General features: G+C 37.8%; 1 protein-coding gene across 1 annotated transcript in view; it reads left to right on the top strand.

Annotated features, from left to right (window-relative positions):
* PLA2R1 (phospholipase A2 receptor 1) overlaps nucleotides 1-18527 on the top strand; it is a 136920-nt gene that overhangs the window by 106185 nt on the left and 12208 nt on the right. Inside the window, exons 20-25 of the mRNA XM_014478670.2 lie at nucleotides 1579-1718; nucleotides 10312-10429; nucleotides 11107-11237; nucleotides 11570-11714; nucleotides 14982-15220; nucleotides 17655-17823. Of these exons, the coding sequence (XP_014334156.2) occupies nucleotides 1579-1718; nucleotides 10312-10429; nucleotides 11107-11237; nucleotides 11570-11714; nucleotides 14982-15220; nucleotides 17655-17823 (942 nt within the window). The remainder of the gene's footprint in view (nucleotides 1-1578; nucleotides 1719-10311; nucleotides 10430-11106; nucleotides 11238-11569; nucleotides 11715-14981; nucleotides 15221-17654; nucleotides 17824-18527) is intronic.

Raw genomic sequence — 18527 nt, 5'->3', positions numbered from 1 at the left:
GAAGGTTCTGTTTGGTTATTTTGCTTTTCAACTGCGTGTGTTTAATTTCATCAGTCTTAAGTTTTAAGTTTCCTATAGCTTGTTCCATACATTCATGTTCTTAAAAATAATTTACATCTAGATAAGTCCTTCATCTTGAACCAAAACTACCAAAAATGTGCCCACTGAAATGGGTCCAAAACTTGCCTAATACTATTCTCTATGAAACTTCAATATGGGCCCATTTAAAAAAATCTCTTTGTAGTATCCAGTGTATAATTGGCCAGAACTTTAACCTCTGAAAATTTTTTCCATTTAAGAAAAATTTCCCTTGAATTCAGTGTCTTTTTTTTACACATTTGGCCTTAATTGCTGCTTGCCTTAGAACACCAACTCCCTGTCAGTTGGATTTAGAGGTACATGTGTGTCTAAGATGGGTTTTTTTATTCTATGCATCAGTGCAGCGTTATTGGGGTTGATTGTCCACTCATATCCACTCCGCTTTCTATCCAATAAAAGGTAATGATGTTCCTAACAGATCCTCCCAAGTCAGGAGAAGTAAAAATATGGAAAGCAATCTCCGGCTTAAGGGCAACTACAGAGAAAGGAGAGGAGAAACCATGTTGTTAGTCAGCTCGCTTTTGCCAGCAGGTGTCACAACAGCCTACAGAAAGGCTGTTTGTGATTCTGGAAGAATAGCGGCTAATCTGAATTGAAAATAGCATTCCAGCCCCTCCTTCAAAATGCCAATATCTTTTTGGCTCATACCCCTCACACTAGAAAACAGAATCTTCCCTTGCAGTTTACATGCATCCTTATCCTATTCTGGAACTTATGACTTGAATGCTAATGAAATATGTTCTATAACCTTTACTCTGAAAATAAAGATTTTCTAATTATTTTCTAAGAGACTGAGGACTTTGGGATACATCTTCCTGGAGGGCATGTCTCTAAAAGTGTGTGTTTTGTTCAAGGATCAGTGTTGAAAAGTGTTTCTTCATTGGAAGTTCCTGAGTTATTTTTTCTAAAATTGTTTTCTAAATTATTATATTTTTAAGAATTAGAGTAGAAATGATCATCTATTATTTTAGAATCTTTTCCTCTTTTTACCTTGCAGTGGAATACTTTAAAACAAAGAATATTTATTTATCTTAATATTTCAAAAATTCATATTTTCTGGGTTTTATTAAAAATTTAGGAGATCTGGAAATAGCAGGCCCCCAGTCTCACATGGCAACAATTGATTAAAGCTTGCACTCTTAGTAAAACAAAAATATTACTCTACAAAAATATCCTTTGTTAAACAAGTCAAATGTTCTTAAAAATTTCAACAGTGCTGTGATTTCATTTCCAATATTTGTTTGCATTTTTCTTACATTTGCAAAATCTCTACATTCTTAAATTAGAATTACTGATTTGGCATTTTGCTCAGTTAGCTCTTGTCACTGAGAACTCTATAGTTAGTAGTTAAATATAGTTCAATTTCCAGATTTAAAGAAGTATGGTAAACCAAAGCAGTCATAAAAAAAAGTTGACCATTACAGAATTTCTACAGAGTCACCATTATTTCCGATTATTTCTAACCATTTTCTCCTCCAGGTCTCTGGGCGAGTGAAGAGTGTTCAATTTCTATGCCTAGCATCTGTAAGCGAAAAAAGGTTTGGGTCATAGAAAAAAAGAAAGATATTCCAAAACAACATGGAACATGTCCCAAAGGATGGTTATATTTTGACTATAAGGTAAACTTGTTTTCAAAAAGTTTCTTTTGTTTTTCTTTTGTAGATGTTAATTTTAGAATGTAATCAAAAGTGGGCCTGGCTTTGAAAAACCATGAGTTGTCCATTGGACCTGGACTTTTTTTGGTCACAATTTTCAAGGGATTTGAGAAGTTTTCTATTTAGGGACAGATCTCTTGAAATAAGAAGATTTTGTCAAAAACAGCTTTGACACCACCCTTCATTTGTATACTCGGTTTTTGCTACTGACATTGTCATTCATTGTGCTGGATGACCATTTCATTTAGGTGTGATGTGCGTGCAAGCACATGTCTGTGTGTATCTAGGCCATGTTCCCAAATGAGCTGTCAACTCCAGAGGGCCCAGATTGTTTTCTTCTTTTGTGTCTTTCTGTCTGGAGCCCACATAGAGCACTACACGCCTTGTGAATTGACCCAGTAATAACGTAGCTCAGTCAACTTTGTCTTGAGCCTCATAAAGCTGGTGCTTCCATGAAGAATCAAATTTTTTTTAATTTTTTTAAGTGGCCAGGGGGATATTGTAAGCCAGATTTATTATTTCTGATACTGTCTCCAATTAAGGCTGAAACTTCCCCTCCATTCCTTGTTTTAAAATAAAATTACTTTATAGGCCTTAGGTGGAAGTAATTAAAATGTATCTCAAATTATAAATGTTTAACTCTTTGATAATTAAAAAGCTCAAACTGTGTCATAATTTCATATACTAATATGAAATTGCTCCTCCAACATGGGCAATTTTCAGTCTATATGTTTAGTTACATTGGCAGGGCATTCTCTCCCTTGCGATCTTCCTCTCATTGTTATGAGGTCATTTGTATTTAATACATATTTATTGAGCACATACATATTTGGGACTGATATTTTTAATTGTGGTAAAATTCACATAACATAGAATTTACCATCTTAATCATTTTTAGTGTTAAGTATATGCTTCCCTCATAGCTCAGTCAATGAAGAATCTGCCTGCAATGCAAAAGACCTGGGTTCAACTCCTGGGTCGGGAAGACCCCTGGAGAAAGAAATGGCAATCCACTCCAGTATTCTTGCCTGGAAAACCCCATGGACAGAGAAGCCTGGCAGGCTACAGTCCGTGGGGTCGCAAGAGTCAGACACAACCTGGCGACTTAAACCGTCACCATATGCACATTGCTGTGCAATGACTCTGCAGACCTTTTTCATCTTGTAAAACTGAAACTCTAAACCCATTAAACAACAGCCTCTCATTCTCCCTCTTCACAGCCCCTGGCAACCACTACTTTACCTTGTCTTTATTAATTTGACAGCTTCAGATACCAGATGTGAGTGGAATCATATAGTCCTTGTCCTTTTGTAACTGGCTTATTTCACTTAGAACAGTGTCCTCCAGGCTCACCCAATTGTAGTAAGTGTCAGAATTTCCTTTCTCTTGAAGACAGAATAATATTCCATTATATGTACATAACACATTTTATTTTTCCACTTATCCATCAATGGACATTTGAGTTTCTGCCACCTTGTAGCTGCTTCTGCTGGCAATTACATATATACATACATATATGTATGTGTTTGTGTTTATCTTGTTTTATTGAATTTTTAAAGTACACAAAACAGTTATGCCATCTTACATATGAGAAGACTGAGGCTAATAACATTGTGTAGGTTTTTTTTTAAACTTACAGCAAATAAGTCTCAGGCTGAGAATCAACCTCAGATTTTCTGACCCTGAGTATTGTCCCTTTTCTGCAACTGCCACTTCATATAAGTACTTCAGTTCAGTTCAGTTCAGTTCAGTCACTCAGTCGTGTCCAACTCTTTGCGACCCCATGTATCCCAGCACGCCAGGCCTCCCGGTCCATCAACAACTCCCAGAGTTCACTCAGACTCATGCCCATCGAGTCAGTGATGCCATTCAGCCATCTCATTCTCTGTCATCCCCTTCTCCTCCTGCCCCCAATCCCTCCCAGCATCAGAGTCTTTTCCAATGAGTCAACTCTTCGCATGAGATGGCCAAAGTACTGGAGTTTCAGCTTTAGCATCATTCCTTCCAAAGAAATCCCAGGGCTGATCTCCTTCAGAATGGACTGGTTGGATCTCCTTGCAGTCCAAGGGAGTCTCAAGAGTCTTCTCCAACACCACAGTTCAAAAGCATCAATTCTTCGGCACTCAGCTTTCTTCACAGTCCAACTCTCACATCCATACATGACACTGGAAAAACCATATAACTTATAACTTAAAACCATATAACTTAGCATAATGCTTTCAAGGTTCACCCCTGTTATAGCATGCATCAGAACTTCATTCCTTTTATGACTTAATATTCCATGCCACATTTTGTTTATCTATTCATTTGTTGATGGACTTCAGTTATTTCTACTTTTTAACTATTATGAATAAATCTGCTAGGAACATTGCCATACACAAGGATCTACTGGAGTAGATTGGACCTTGACTAGACGGACCTTTGGCAAAGGACCTGTTGGCAAAGTAATGTCTCTGCTTCTTAATATGCTGTCTAGGTTGGTCATAACTTTCCTTCCAAGGAGTAAGCGTCTTTTAATTTCATGGCTGCAATCACCATCTGCCATGATTTTGGAGCCCCAAAAAATAAAGTCTGACACTGTTTCCACTGTTTCCCCATCTATTTCCCATGAAGTGATGGGACCAGATGCCATCATCTTTGTTTTCTGAATGTTGAGCTTTAAGCCAACTTTTTCACTCTCCTCTTTCACTTTCATCAAGAGGCTTTTTAGTTCCTCTTCACTTTCTGCCATAAGGGTGGTGTCATCTGCATATCTGAGGTTATTGATATTTCTCCCGGCAATCTTGATTCCAGCTTGTGCTTCTTCCAGTCCAGCGTTTCTCATGATGTACTCTGCATATAAGTTAAATAAACAGGGTGACAATATACAGCCTTGATGTCCTCCATTTCCTATTTGGAACCAGTCTTTTGTTTCATGTCCAGTTCTAACTGTTGCTTCCTGACCTGCATACAGGTTTCTCAAGAGGCAGGTGAGGTGGTCTGGTATTCCCATCTCTTTCAGAATTTTCCACAGTTGATTGTGATCCACACAGTCAAAGGCTTCGGCATAGTCAATAAAGCAGAAATAGACTGCCAATACTAGTCTAGTGTCATCTCACTGTCGTTTTGATTTGCATTTCCCTCATGACTAACGATGCTGGGCGTCTTCTCCTGTGCTTATTGACCATTTATATATTGTCTTTGAAAAATGTCTGTTCAACTCCTTTGCCCACTTTTTATTTGGGTTGTCTTTTCGTTATTGAGTTGTAGGAGATCTTTATATAATTTAGATATAAGACCCTTATCAGATATATGTTTTGTAGGTATTTTCTCTCATTCTTTAGGTTGTCTTTTTACTTTATTGATAATGTCCTTTGATGTATACAAGTTTTTAATTTTAATGAAGTCCAATTTATCTAATTTTTTTTCTGTTGTTCATACTGTTGGTGTCATATCTAAGGATATGTTGTTAAATCCAAGGTCACAAATATTTACCTTATGTTTTCTTCTAAAAGCTTTATAGTTTTAGCTTTTATATTTAGGTTTTAGTCCATTTTTAATTAATTCTTACACCTGAAACTTTTTTACAACTATTAAAACAAGTATATAGTAGAGTGCTCTGAAGGAAACCACCACAAAGGAATGCCTTTCTTGCCTCAAAGTCACATTTTTGATCCAGAGAGTGGGCAGTCCTAAAGCGTAAGTAAAACTCTTCTAGCTACTAATCATAATCCCTCCCATGTATAAATAAAGAATATTTTAAGGCAAATCATAACAAGTCATATACTTGGCATTACAGAAATAATTCTTAGAAGCTTACAGTGGTAGTTTTTGGCCATTGTCCTTTTCCTAAACTCTCTTATCTACACAGATTAGCTCTATTCCATGTTTCCTTGAGTGTAAACATGAGGAATATATACACACACAGGCAAGGTACAGTAATGGTGCCGCAGACCCAGGGCAGAAAGAGTAACTGAATGCTTCCCTTGAAAGAACAGGAAGGTGCATGAGTAAAGCACAAACACAATCATGGGGGGAGAAGGGCTTTCTGAGGCTAACTGTGGAGCAGGATTAAAACACGCTCAGGGGCTATTTTTAATCTTTATTGATAACTAATAGCTAGATTAGTGGTTCATAGCTCTGTTAAATACTTAGAATCACCGGGTAAGCTTTCTAAAAATATCAAGGTGCAGGTGACATCCTAAAGATTCTGATTTAATTGATCCGCATGGATCCAGGCATTAGCATTTTTGGAAAGCTCCCTTGGTTATTCTAATGTGCAGCCAGATTTGCCCAGCAATGCAACAGTTGTACAGTTGAGTCCTGGAACCATTCAGAGGATTTGATTACTAAGGATATGGTCACAGCAGGCTTGTTGAGAAGTGACCTGTTACAGGATGAGGTTTCAGGGTCCCCAGGTGTGTCTTCCCATCCACAGCACCCTCCCCTGCATATCAATGGCTAAAATCCCACCACTAGAGTCTTATTCCTTTGCCTTAACAGTTTCCTTTACGTTTTTTTTGGGGGGGGACTCTTTCTGAGGTTGCCTCATCAGTCACCTCCACTTTAGAATAAGTGGGTTTATAAGAACATTAGAAAAGCTGGAAATAGAATTAATGGTTGAGAGGAGTGCAAAGCCCAGTGGGGATAGTTCTGACTAACAAAAAAGCTACAGAAGGAAAATTGGGAGACAGCAATGACAGACATTACTCACTTCAGAGTTCTAAATAAACATCAATATGTTTCACTAAACTGCTTCTTGCTTGTCTGTTCCTAGGACTAATTCTTATTGGTTATTTCTAAGGGGAAAAAATCCTGCCTGATTGACTATTCACTATTAATAGTTTCAAAACTGAGATAGCAGAAGTCGTGGCTTTTCTCATGCCTCATACATTATTTTCTTCATGTTTGATGATGTAAAAGAGGCTTGACCAGGGATTATCCCAGGAAGAGTGAGTCACGTAAGAAATTTGGCACAGCAGAGCTGTGTATAAGAGGAAGACATTCTTTGTGTGTATGTATGTATCAGATTAACTATTGTGCTTCTACTTAAATGTTTTATTCAAGGACCTGGATTTAGTGATGATGGCTGCTTTGTACCATCTCAGTTCAGTTCATTTCAGTCGCTCAGTCGTGTCCGACTCTTTGTGACCCCACAGACTGCAGCATGCCAGGCTTCCCTGTCCATCACCAACTCCCGGAGCTAACTCAAACTCATGCCCATCAAGTCGGTGATGCCATCCAACCATCTCATTCTCTGTCATCCCCTTCTTCTCCCGCCTTCAATCTTTCCCAACATCAGGGTCTTTTCCAATGAGTCGGTTCTTCGCATCAGGAGGCCAAAATATTGGAGTTTCAGTTTCAGTATCAGTCCTTCCAATGAATATTGAAGACCATCTAGTTTTAGATTAGCCAGTGTTTTGTACCATCTAGTTTTAGATTAGCCAGTATTTCATTTCATGCATAGCATAGTTCTTTCTTTAAAGAAAATGCTCTCCTCTTTTAAATTATTCAGATTCTTAGCACTTTTTTCATTCATTCCATTTAACTGTGTTGCATATTGGCAACTCAGTGGTGAGAGAAAACAAATACAGTCCCTTCTCTCTTAGAGCTGATAGGCTAGAGGGGACAAAACATTAGTAAATTAATCAGGAAAATAACTCTAATTTACAACTTTGGCATACGTGATGGAGAGTTAGACAGTTCCATAGAAGTATATAACAGGAAGACCTGACTGAGGCAGTCAGAAGGTCAGGAAGCATCAAAAGTAAGGGAAACAACATGTGCTAAAGACCTGTGGTGAGAAGGAATGTGATATATTGAAGACAATAAAAGAAGCATAGAGAACTAGAATACAGAAAGTGAGACAAAAGAAGTAGGTAAGGGTGATATTGTGTTCGAGTTCCTGGTTTATCCTAAGAGCAGTGGGAAACCCCAAAGCGTTTTAACCAAAGAGGGACATGATCAGGGAAAAGAATCATTCAGGCTGCAGTACCAAAACTAGACCCAAAAAAGGCAAGGGTGAGGAAAGTAAGAGCCGTTAGGAGGATACTACAATAGTCCAGACAAGAAGTAAGTCCCTGAGGCTAAGATCATGGTGGGGCAGTGGGAATAGGAGACGGTGAAGGACTCAGAAATGGGATGTCCAGATGGTAGTACTGAAGGGGTGATGGAGGTGACTGAAGAGTCAGAAAATCTCAGGTTTCAGACTCATATAAATGCATAACTGACTATGCTATTCAACATCAGTAAGAACACTGAAAAGGACCAAATTTGGGAGAAAGATCATCAATTCCATTTTCACATTTTGAACTGGAAATGACTGGAGACCAAAAAAAGATTTTTATATGCAAAACTCGTTTAGAATACAGTAAGGTATCCTTGCTGCTGCTAAGTCGCTTCAGTCGTATCCTTACTTCACATCAATAATCAGAGATGCATTAAACTTGATCACATTTTGCAAAGCAGTAAGTAAATAAACAATTTAAAATTAAGGGTGTTGTATTTCATCTTGCTACTTTGCTTTAATTATTAATGACACAATTTCAAAGTGTGTTAGTAAACATCTTATATTTTTAGATACAATGAAGCTGTGGTAATGGGAGGCTACACTCCCATAGTCAAGCTAGTCAAGCCTCAGTTGGCTGAAGCAAACAGGGCAGTGGTGAGGCTGGGTGGGAAGAGGGAGGGTATGTGTGTTTTCTGGAGAGATTTATTGAGCTAAATGAACCAGTGAGGTTCACTGGTATTTATGAATGGTTCATTAGTGTGACTATCTGAACACAAGGTGAATTCACATTAAATGATAAGACTTCCTAATAATTAGTATGTGGCACTCTTTGGAATTCATAATTAGAGGAAAGAGGCAGAATGAAAGGAAATAGATAAAAGGATAGTTGTTATAAAATTAAAATCCTTTAAAGCCAGTTCCATTTCTTTGTGAAGCAAACAGGTAAAGAGGATCAGAAAAAGTGAAAATGTATTTCCTGTCTTGGTTGGCAACTCAACTTCATGCTAGATCAGGCTTTCTGGTTTTTGTCCTAAGACAAAAGTGGGTAACCCCTGAAGGGTTTAAAGGGTGACATGTTCAGAACTGAGTTCTGAGAAGAATTACCTGAGCAGTATTGACATCAGGGTCTGGATAACTAATTCCTTGCTGTGGGACACTGACCAGTGCGTTATGGAATGTTTAGCAGCATCCCTGGTCTCTACTCACTAGATGTCAATAGCAACGCTCTCCACCCCCCAACCCTGTCTGAACCGTGACAACCAAAATGTTTCCAGACATTATCAAAATATAATCTAAGGAGCAAGTGGTTTTGTTTGAGAACCACTGGATTAAATCTAGAATCCTCAGAATGTCACTTTGCAATCATTTCAGGGTCTATTGGCTTTTATCTTGTTCCATAAATACTTGTTGAAGACCTTCTTAGTTGAGATGTTCAAAGAGGAGCAACATTTAGTCTCTGCTTTTTAAGTTCATGATGGTCGGGAAAGGATGAGGGACTGATACATTTAGATATTAAAGAAGGATGGGGTAGGATGCTCTCTCAAGTGCAGAGTGCCACGTTAACCTAGAATACTCTTGTAGCTGGGATTTTCTCAGTGGCAGATCTCACGCTCAGATTCGTCATTGACTAAGGATGGCTATGTTCGTTGATGAGAGAATAATCCACACGGAATATCTTTTGCAGAAAGTCTTTCCCGACTTCTCTGGAACTTTGCCTAAGGCTTTCTCTTCTGTCTTTCTGTCTTCTCTCCTCTGATTCCAGATAGCTTGACTAACATGGTTCAACTTCACAGAGTTTAGTGAGGGGGTGCTTTTCTTCAACTTGCCTACTCTCCTAGCAGTTACCATTCCATACCTCTTGTTCCATAATGAGTAACTCCTGCCATGCCACAGACGTGATTCTCTCCTGAGTAACAGGCAGCTCTCACTGCCAAACCGCACAGCCTTCTTTTTGAGTTCCACTTGACACTGTTGTGCCCCTCCCTTCTGTTTCTCCTTCCTAGGCTTCCTTGGTCCTGCTCTTGCTTTTCTTCCCTTTGGCTCATTCTTTTCTTTTCCCGCTCTTCCTCACTGACTTTTGGACCACGTGGCTGACTCCAAGTATTTAGGGACTTTAAATACCTGATGTGGTCTGAGTCCCCAGGATTCCTCTCTCACTTAAAAGTGAGAGAGTGTATTTGTAAATAAAATCAAATGAACGCCACCAAAATAAATTTTTTTAGATGAAATCCTCCCCTGTAAACTCTGCAGTGAGGTTGGCTTCTTTTTAGAAGGAATGCTATTTTTCACTGAGCAGAAGACATTGTTCTGACATCCTGCATGACAAAACACATCGCTGTCTCTGAGGCCTCCTGATGCAAATACACAGAAGGCCTGACTCACCCTGAAAGCTGGTCCTCTTGGTTTCGCTTCCACACCTTTGGAGTAGCTGAAAAAAAAAAAAAAAGGGCCGCTTCTGTCCAAGAAAATCATAAAGAATCTTCAAAGCTGATTCTCGGTGTGTTTAGGAAACTTTTAATTCACTTAGAAAAATATGGAAATGAATGTTTTTTGGGGACATTTTTATAGTGCCTTTTGCTGAAAATCCCTGAAGGCCCAAGTGACTGGAAGAACTGGACATCTGCTCAAGATTTTTGTGTTGAAGAAGGGGGGACACTGGTTGCCATTGAAAATGAGGTGGAACAAGGTAGCGTACTCAATGTTCAATCAGGCAAAAATCGCCATTTTTACTGAAGTGTCTATTAAAACATTTCTCTGAAATACTAACCTTTCCAAACCAACATTTTAAGTATTATGTTGCTGGTGACACTAATTTTTCAGTGTGACCTATAAGGTTTATATCACGATATCTGTAAAAGTTAGTACACTGCATTGCTTAGGAACTGCTGATTTTTCAGAGCTTTTTGTCTCACCAGGAGTAATGGAAATAATAAAGACATACTTATGATCAGTATTTCAAAATAGCTAAAATAATCTGAGGTAAAGTCTATTATAATTGCATGGTATAATTTTTTAGATCCCTACAGACTTTTATTTGCTATTTAGGCAATAATTGTATACTTTAGTTTAAGTATAAGGGATTAGCCCTCCTTTGCTTAGGAAGACATTGAATGAACATTGAAAATTGTTTTGTTAATGATATGATGAAATTCCAGGTTTAGCCAGCTAATTTCTGTCAATTTAAGCTGAATAAAAATGAAAGAGACTGTATTACCTTAATAAGGACAAAGTAATGAATTCCTACAATTGATTAGTAATTAAGTTTTGCTGTCATTTAAATAAACTCATAGCTATAAACAGAATGTGATGATTATCCACATGGTTTATGTGTATTAAATTTGCTAATGTATTCTTATTTTTCAGCTTTCATTACCATGAATCTTTTTGGCCATACCACTAATGTGTGGATAGGGTTACAAGATGATGATTTTGAAAAATGGCTAAATGGAAGGCCTGTGTCATATTCTAATTGGTCTCCATTTGATACAATAAATGTAAGTTCTAAGAATTATTTTTTATCAGTCATTTTAGCAAGAGATCCTATTTGAGACTTGTTTACTGAAGTTTTATTTTTATTAGTTTGTTGTTAATATATTTTTAATAATGTAATTTCATATAATCTTCATGCATTCCATAGATGTAATTACTCATCACAATAATTATTTATTTATTTTGTGGGTTACAAAGTGATTCGTGAACAGGTTTATTAAATGCAAATAAAGGAATAATAGTGTTTGAATTTTTAAAATTATGTTCTTAATAAAAATGTCAGTGTTATAATAATGTTATATGTTACCATTTTTTTAAACATGTATTTTTTTTGAAGATTCCAAATCACAACACCACTGAAGTTCAAAAACGCATTCCTCTCTGTGGCTTGCTGTCAAACAATCCTAATTTTCATTTCACTGGAAAATGGTATTTTGAAGACTGTAGAGAAGGTTATGGGTTTGTTTGTGAAAAAATGCAGGGTAAGAAATATTTGCTTTTTTATTCCTTTCATTTCCATGGCCCACTCTTCTCTTCCACATTTGTTTACACACTGTATAAATGATAGTTTCATAGCTAACAGTGCCAACATTTATTCTTTGAGCTTTACACACGTATGGTCACTTAATCTCTACTACCTCAGGGCTGCACCCGCTAGTGGGGTTCTAAGGACTCCAGAGACCACTTGAGTGATGACCAAGTTTATGCATTCATTTTGGTCATTTAACAGGTTTTACTGCTTGCTGTAGGATTGTGTCTGTTCAGATTATTAAAAAGACATTGAAAAATTACTGCAAAAGAGTCAAGGAAATAAGCCAACTCAATACTTAATTCCTTTTTAGGAATCCTAAAATGGTATCTGTGGCTACACATGGCATACAGCACTTTTCTAAATCTGATTATCAGAACGCCCAATGACTTCCGGTATGAAATACCAGAGCTATAGTGCTACAAGTAGCCAGTGGGGACAGTGAACAATGGAGATGCACTCTAAGTGACCTTGAGTAGTAAAAATAACAATTAACAAGAGCTCACATCTCTTGCTTTTACCCAGTCCCAGGCTTCCCTAGAAGGCCATTGTCTGTGTCTAGAGCTGTGTGGAATTCTAGGCAGCTAAGGATATACATGCTTACTTGGAATATGAATTATACCTCTTAGTGTTACATACACGCGAACTCTTTGATGCTACTAAGTATCAACCATCCTCATAAAAGCAGTTTCAGGAAAACCCTATATCCTAGTTCACAGTTATCACTTAAGAATAGTAGTGGTTAGGAACTGAAAGAAGATATCAGATCAGTTATAGGAAGAGTATTATGAGAAGAGCAGAGCCTTGTAGGAATAAAATAATATCAGTACATCATTACTTGCACACTTATGATGCACCTGAAACTGTGCCTTCGTTTTATAAGTATTATGCCATAAAATCCTCACAACAATTCTATGAAGTAGGTAAAAGGCTCCCCATTTTACAGATGAGGACCTTGAGGCTTAGGAAAAATAAGGAACATATTCAAGGTCTCTTGGTTAAATACAATGATTCTGTTCTATTCTAAGAATAGAATTGTTATATTTATTGTAGGAATAGAATCATTGTAACAATCAACATTAACAATAATGTTGATCTTTTCAGTACTCTCTGAACCACTTTCTCTCTTTGATATTTCTGGAACTAAGAATATACATGATTTTTTGGAGACAGTATAGAGCAGTGGTGGTGGAGTTCAAATACCACCTGGGTTCCTACCCCATCTCTGTAAATAAACTGTCAGTAAAGTTTGTCATCTTCTCCGAATCTTCATTTCTGCATCTGTAAAATGGAATAATAATTATCTCATGGACTTTACATATATACAATGTTTAGCAAGTTCCAGCATATGTTTAACAAACAGTTATTGTTTTCCTTATTACTATTTTTATTATATTACTATTCAACCACATTAAGTTCTTGTGGTCTACAAATTCTGGCTATCCAAATTCTGGCTTCTCTTCTTTATTTGTCATATGAATATGTGTTTGCCTTGGGTTTAGAACCCAAAGAGTTTGATTTGCTCAAAAAAATAAAGATACCTAAATGAAAAGAGAGACAAGGGCTAAATCAAGACCCCCAATTTTGAATTTGGTTTCCAGTGGACCTATCTTTCTCAGGGAAGCAGATGGCATATTGTAATGTTCAAATCACTGATGTTTTGAAATGATGAAATCAATAACATAGTGAGAAATTCATATATGTGAAAATATAGGTGCATGACTTAGTGGGGAGAGTCAATTAAAATGGCATTAAGGCACACATACAAAGAATTTCAGGAACTTTAGTTTTAATAACTTATTACATTGCTACCTTGGTGTTATATTGGTTTTGTATAAATAACGTTTAGACTTGGTACATCAGCTGGTAAACAGACTTCTACAAAGAAAAACAGATGATGAAAGTGTGGTCCATCAAAATTTAGTTGGTAAAAAAAAATTTTAGTTGGTGAATAGATTTGTTTCACTTCGGTTTTACAATGGTTTTACAATATGTATTACTGCTACATTGAGGTAACAGTTTCGGGAAAAGTCAAATCCCCACTCTGCCCTTTTTATCTGGGAGAGTATGACAAGAATAGGAGAGGAGAGCAAGAAGTAGCATTTACTGAGTGCCTGCTGAGTTCCACATCCTACAGTAAGTGCTCTACATAAACATCTCCTCGAATTTTACCCTCATACTTCTAACAAAGGCTTTAGTAATCTCTCCCAGACCAGAAATTTGAAGTTTAGAGAGACTGACTAATTTGGCCGAGGTCTCTAAGCCATTCAGGGTCAGGTCTGCGATTGAGTCCTAGGTCTTTGGGTCTATCTACATCTCCCCATGCTCCTTTTCACCCCAAATGTGATAAAACCAGTATACAGAGAGAAATCCCAGCTACTTTAGATCAGACAGTTTAGAAATACCCTGTCTTTGTGTTCTAGAATTCCTAAATTTAGCCTGAATATAGTACAGAACAAAATGGCAAATGTGTGTATCAAAGAGGAAACATCTTTGTATAACACACGAGCTTGGTTTTCACTTGATCACAGCCACTCAGGAACACGAAGAACCAAGTATCATGTGTGGGAAAACCTAGTCTTTTCATTTATAAATCTTGACTCTGACAGGGGGTGACGTATTAATAATAATGGTTTATAAAAACTGTAATGTATTTCTAAACATTTATTAACTTATTTTTAACTTCTCTTTAGAAATTATATTAATATTAAACAGGATAGCAACTATCAGTCTCAAAAGTTTAATAGTGTTATATTTGAGAATATACATTTGTAAGTTATGTCTGCAAGCAGTATTTGACTACATTATATTTGTTAATATTCTCTTAGTAAATATTAAGCTCTGCCAGCAACAGAACTTAATATATGTATAAGGCTGAGTGTACCTACTAGAATTAAACCTGCCTAACAAGGTCACTATCAGTTTCACCAAAAAGTGGTCAGTTTGACAAGGGACTATCAAAAACAGGAAGTCTAGAAATGATTCAGTATATGTTTATATATGTTTAAAAACTCATTCATTAAATTTTCTAAGTGTTTTTGTCCTTTAGAGTCACCTATACTTACAGATACTGTCTTCATTTTGAAGTAGTCAATTCTGGGAAGAAAAACTCTGATGTTAACAATAGTATGAATCATTGTACTGGGATCCATGCTAAGCTTTGCCTCCCCTATTCTCATCCAGATGCTATAAATAATTTTTGTTTCTGTTCTTGTTCTAGATGCTTCTGGACACAGTATAAATACATCTGATATGTATCCAATCCCTAATACCTTAGAATATGGAAACAGAACTTACAAAATAATTAATGCAAATATGACTTGGTATACAGCACTAAAAACCTGTCTGATGCATGGAGCAGAACTGGCCAGCATTACAGACCAGTACCACCAGTCTTTCCTCACTGTTATCCTTAATCGGGTGGGATATGCCCACTGGATTGGACTGTTCACTGAAGATGTAGGTTTCCTAAAATCCCTTGTATGATTCTTGCATAATTAAGTTTCACATCTACCTCTTTAGTGAGATAGCCACTGACATTACCACAGGAAAACAGAGTCATGAAATAACAGTAAATGTAACATTTAAGTAATTGGATTATACAATAACTATTGAACAACCCTATGAACAATGGAGAAGCAAATGGCAACCCATTCCATTATTTTTGCCTGGAGAATTCCATGGACAGAGCAGCCTGGCGGGCTATAGTCCATGGGGTCACAAAGTGTCGGACATGACTGAGCAGCTAATACTATGAGCATACAATAACTATTGACCAACCTTATGAGCAGCATATGACTACAAAATAAAGGTGTCCCTTTTTAGAGTAAATAACTACTTGCCTAATTTCTGGAAATTAATACCCTTCAAAGGTTCTCTGAAGATGTCTGAGAAATTTCAGGATACCGCCTCATATGTGCACTAGAATACATCCTGAACTCAAACACCTGAAGTCGGGTAATTTGCTGCATTTAAAGAATCCCCAAGAAAAATGAATCATGCCTCCTGCCTAAAAATTTGGTCATTAATTAATTCAGTACTCCTTGTAATTTAACATGTATGTTATTTTTCCCCTCTAGTGATATGGTTTGGAAAATAATATTTTTTAAATGAAAGTGGTTACTCAAATAATGAAAAGTAAATCTATTCAATCCTGACCTCTAGTTCCACTCCTCAAAGTCAATCACTGTAAACAGTTTCTTGTGTGTCATTTACAAATTTTCTGTGTATGCACACATATATATATACATGTAATAGATTAAAAGGTATACTCTTTTTTAAATAAGTGAGCTCATACTATATATATACTGTCCTTAACCTTGCCTTTTTATTAATATAGGTTGTACAGCTTTCTGTGTCAGCTTATAAAAGTCTAATACAGTCTTTGAGACAGCAGCATATACTGATATGCCACAACTTATTGAACCGTTCTTCTGTGAATGGACTTTTGGGTTCTTCCCAGTTCTCACAATTCCAAACAGGGCACAATAAATATCCTTGTACAAGTAGGATAAATCCCCAGAAATGAAGTTGCTAAGTACACTTTAAATTTTAACATGCAGTGGTACCAAATTGCCCTCCAAAAGCTTGAGACAATTTACATGCTAACAACAGTATATGATAACACCTAGTTTTTTCACATCCTTGTCAACACTGGGTATGTCAAAATTTTAATCCTTGCCAGATAGCTGAAAGGATGGTATTTCATGGCTGTTTGTTGTATTTATTGTTGTTGTTATTGTTGTTTTCCTTATTGTATTTTTCTATTAGAGAATGTTTCAACTTTCTGTAGGCAATTTTGCTTTATGGTCTCTGGATTCTTTTGTCATACATGGAAATTCCGATGTTAAGAGCATAAACTACTTAGCCAAGTTTTCTTTGGCACTTTTATGTTTTCAACTACATGTGTGAACCTTTGTTGCTGTTGTTGTTTAGTTGCTAAGTCATATCTGACTCTTTTGCAACCCCATGGACTATGGCCCGCCAGGCTCCTCTGTCCATGGGATTTCCCATATAAGAATACCGTAGTGGGTTGTCATTTCCTTCTCCAGGGGATCTTCCTGACCCGGGGACTGAACCTGTGGCTCAATCTTAAATTTATTTTGGTGGAAAGAACAAGATGGGCTTCCCTGGTGGCTCAGTGGTAAAGAATTCACCTGCCAATTCAAGAGACGTGTGTTTGATTCCTGGGTTGGGAAGATCCCCTGAAGAAGGAAATGGCAACCCACTTCAGTATTCTTGCCTGGGAAATGTTATGGACAAGGGAGCCTGGTAGGCTACAGTCCATGGGGTCACAAAAGAGTTGGACACCACTTAGCGACTAAACAACAACAATAAAAAACAAGATATAGAACAGCTTCACTCTGACTGCTTACTGGGAAATTTGATGGACAGGAACCAAGGATTCCCAAAAACTAAAAGAGATACTGCTTGTGTCAGAGAGTCCTTTTTGTCAGGCCATACTCACAAGCTGTCCTGCTGCTGCTGCTGCTAAGTCACTTGAGTCGTGTCCAACTCTGTGCGACCCCATAGACGGCAGCCCACCAGGCTCCCCTGTCCCTGGGATTCTCCAGGCAAGAACCCTGGAATGGGTTGCCATTTCCTTCTCCAATGCATGAAAGTGAAAAGTGAAAGAGAAGTCGCTCAGTCGTGTCTGACCCTCAGTGACCCCATGGACTGCAGCCTACCAGGCTCCTCCGTCCATGGGATTTTCCAGGCAGGAGTACTGGAGTGGGGTGCCATTGCCTTCTCCGACAAGCTGTCCTAGGCTTCCTAAAATATGTCTAGAAGTGGAAATAAAAATCCATGTGTGAATTGAGGGCTGCTCAGACAGCACTGGCTGATGCCACCAGCATTCACAGCAAGGAAATGATGGTTCAATTTCTCTCCACAGAATGGTCTTAGTTTTGACTGGTCAGATGGCACCAAATCCTCCTTCACTTTTTGGAAAGACGATGAATCATCCTTCCTTGGTGACTGTGTTTTTGCTGACACCAGTGGACGCTGGAGTAGCACAGCCTGCGAGTCGTATCTGCAAGGAGCCATCTGTCAAGTGCCCACTGGTAGGTTCTATTCAACTCAAGAAATATGTGCTGTAAACCTGTACTATGCAAGGCACTGTGCTAAGCAGGAGCTTTGAGGGAAAGTAGAAAGAATTATCTGCCTTCAGGAAGGATTTGGTCTGGTAGGTGATATACAGACAAAAAACTGTTACAGGAGGCAGGGCTACTAAATGATATAAGAACCATAGCAAGCGTTTTGGGGGTTAGCAAGAAAGTGGACACATTAGATCCATTTGGGGGAAAGTAAAAAGGTTTCTTAAAGGACATGACTGTGGAGATTGGTCTTGATGAATGGGTGGAATCAGGAAACTCTGGGACATGGAGAGGCACTCTGAGCAGAAAGGCTTGGGCACACATGAAAGGAAGAAAGGACTGGACATGTATAAGTAAAGCTGGTGTTGGGATTTTCCTGCATGGCAGGTTTATGGTGAGAGAAGTGGGAAATCAAGCTAGAACCATAGGTTAGGAGCCAGTGTGGAGGATCTTGAATACCTGGAGGATCTTGAATACTGAGGATTTGTTTAAGTCCAAGACTAATAAGATGCTAGAACCATCATCATCATAGTAATAATATTTATACTTATATGTACTCTTGCCTGGAAAATCCCATGGACGGAGGAGCCTGGTGGGCTGCAGTCCATGGGGTCGCTAAGAATCAGATACAACTGAGCGACTTCACTTTCACTTTTCACCTTCATGCATTG

This window comes from Bos mutus, chromosome 2 (genome assembly GCF_027580195.1).
Source record: "Bos mutus isolate GX-2022 chromosome 2, NWIPB_WYAK_1.1, whole genome shotgun sequence".
In the NCBI taxonomy this organism is placed as follows: Eukaryota; Metazoa; Chordata; class Mammalia; order Artiodactyla; family Bovidae; genus Bos; species Bos mutus.
This window is presented reverse-complemented; position numbering and strand designations above follow the sequence as displayed.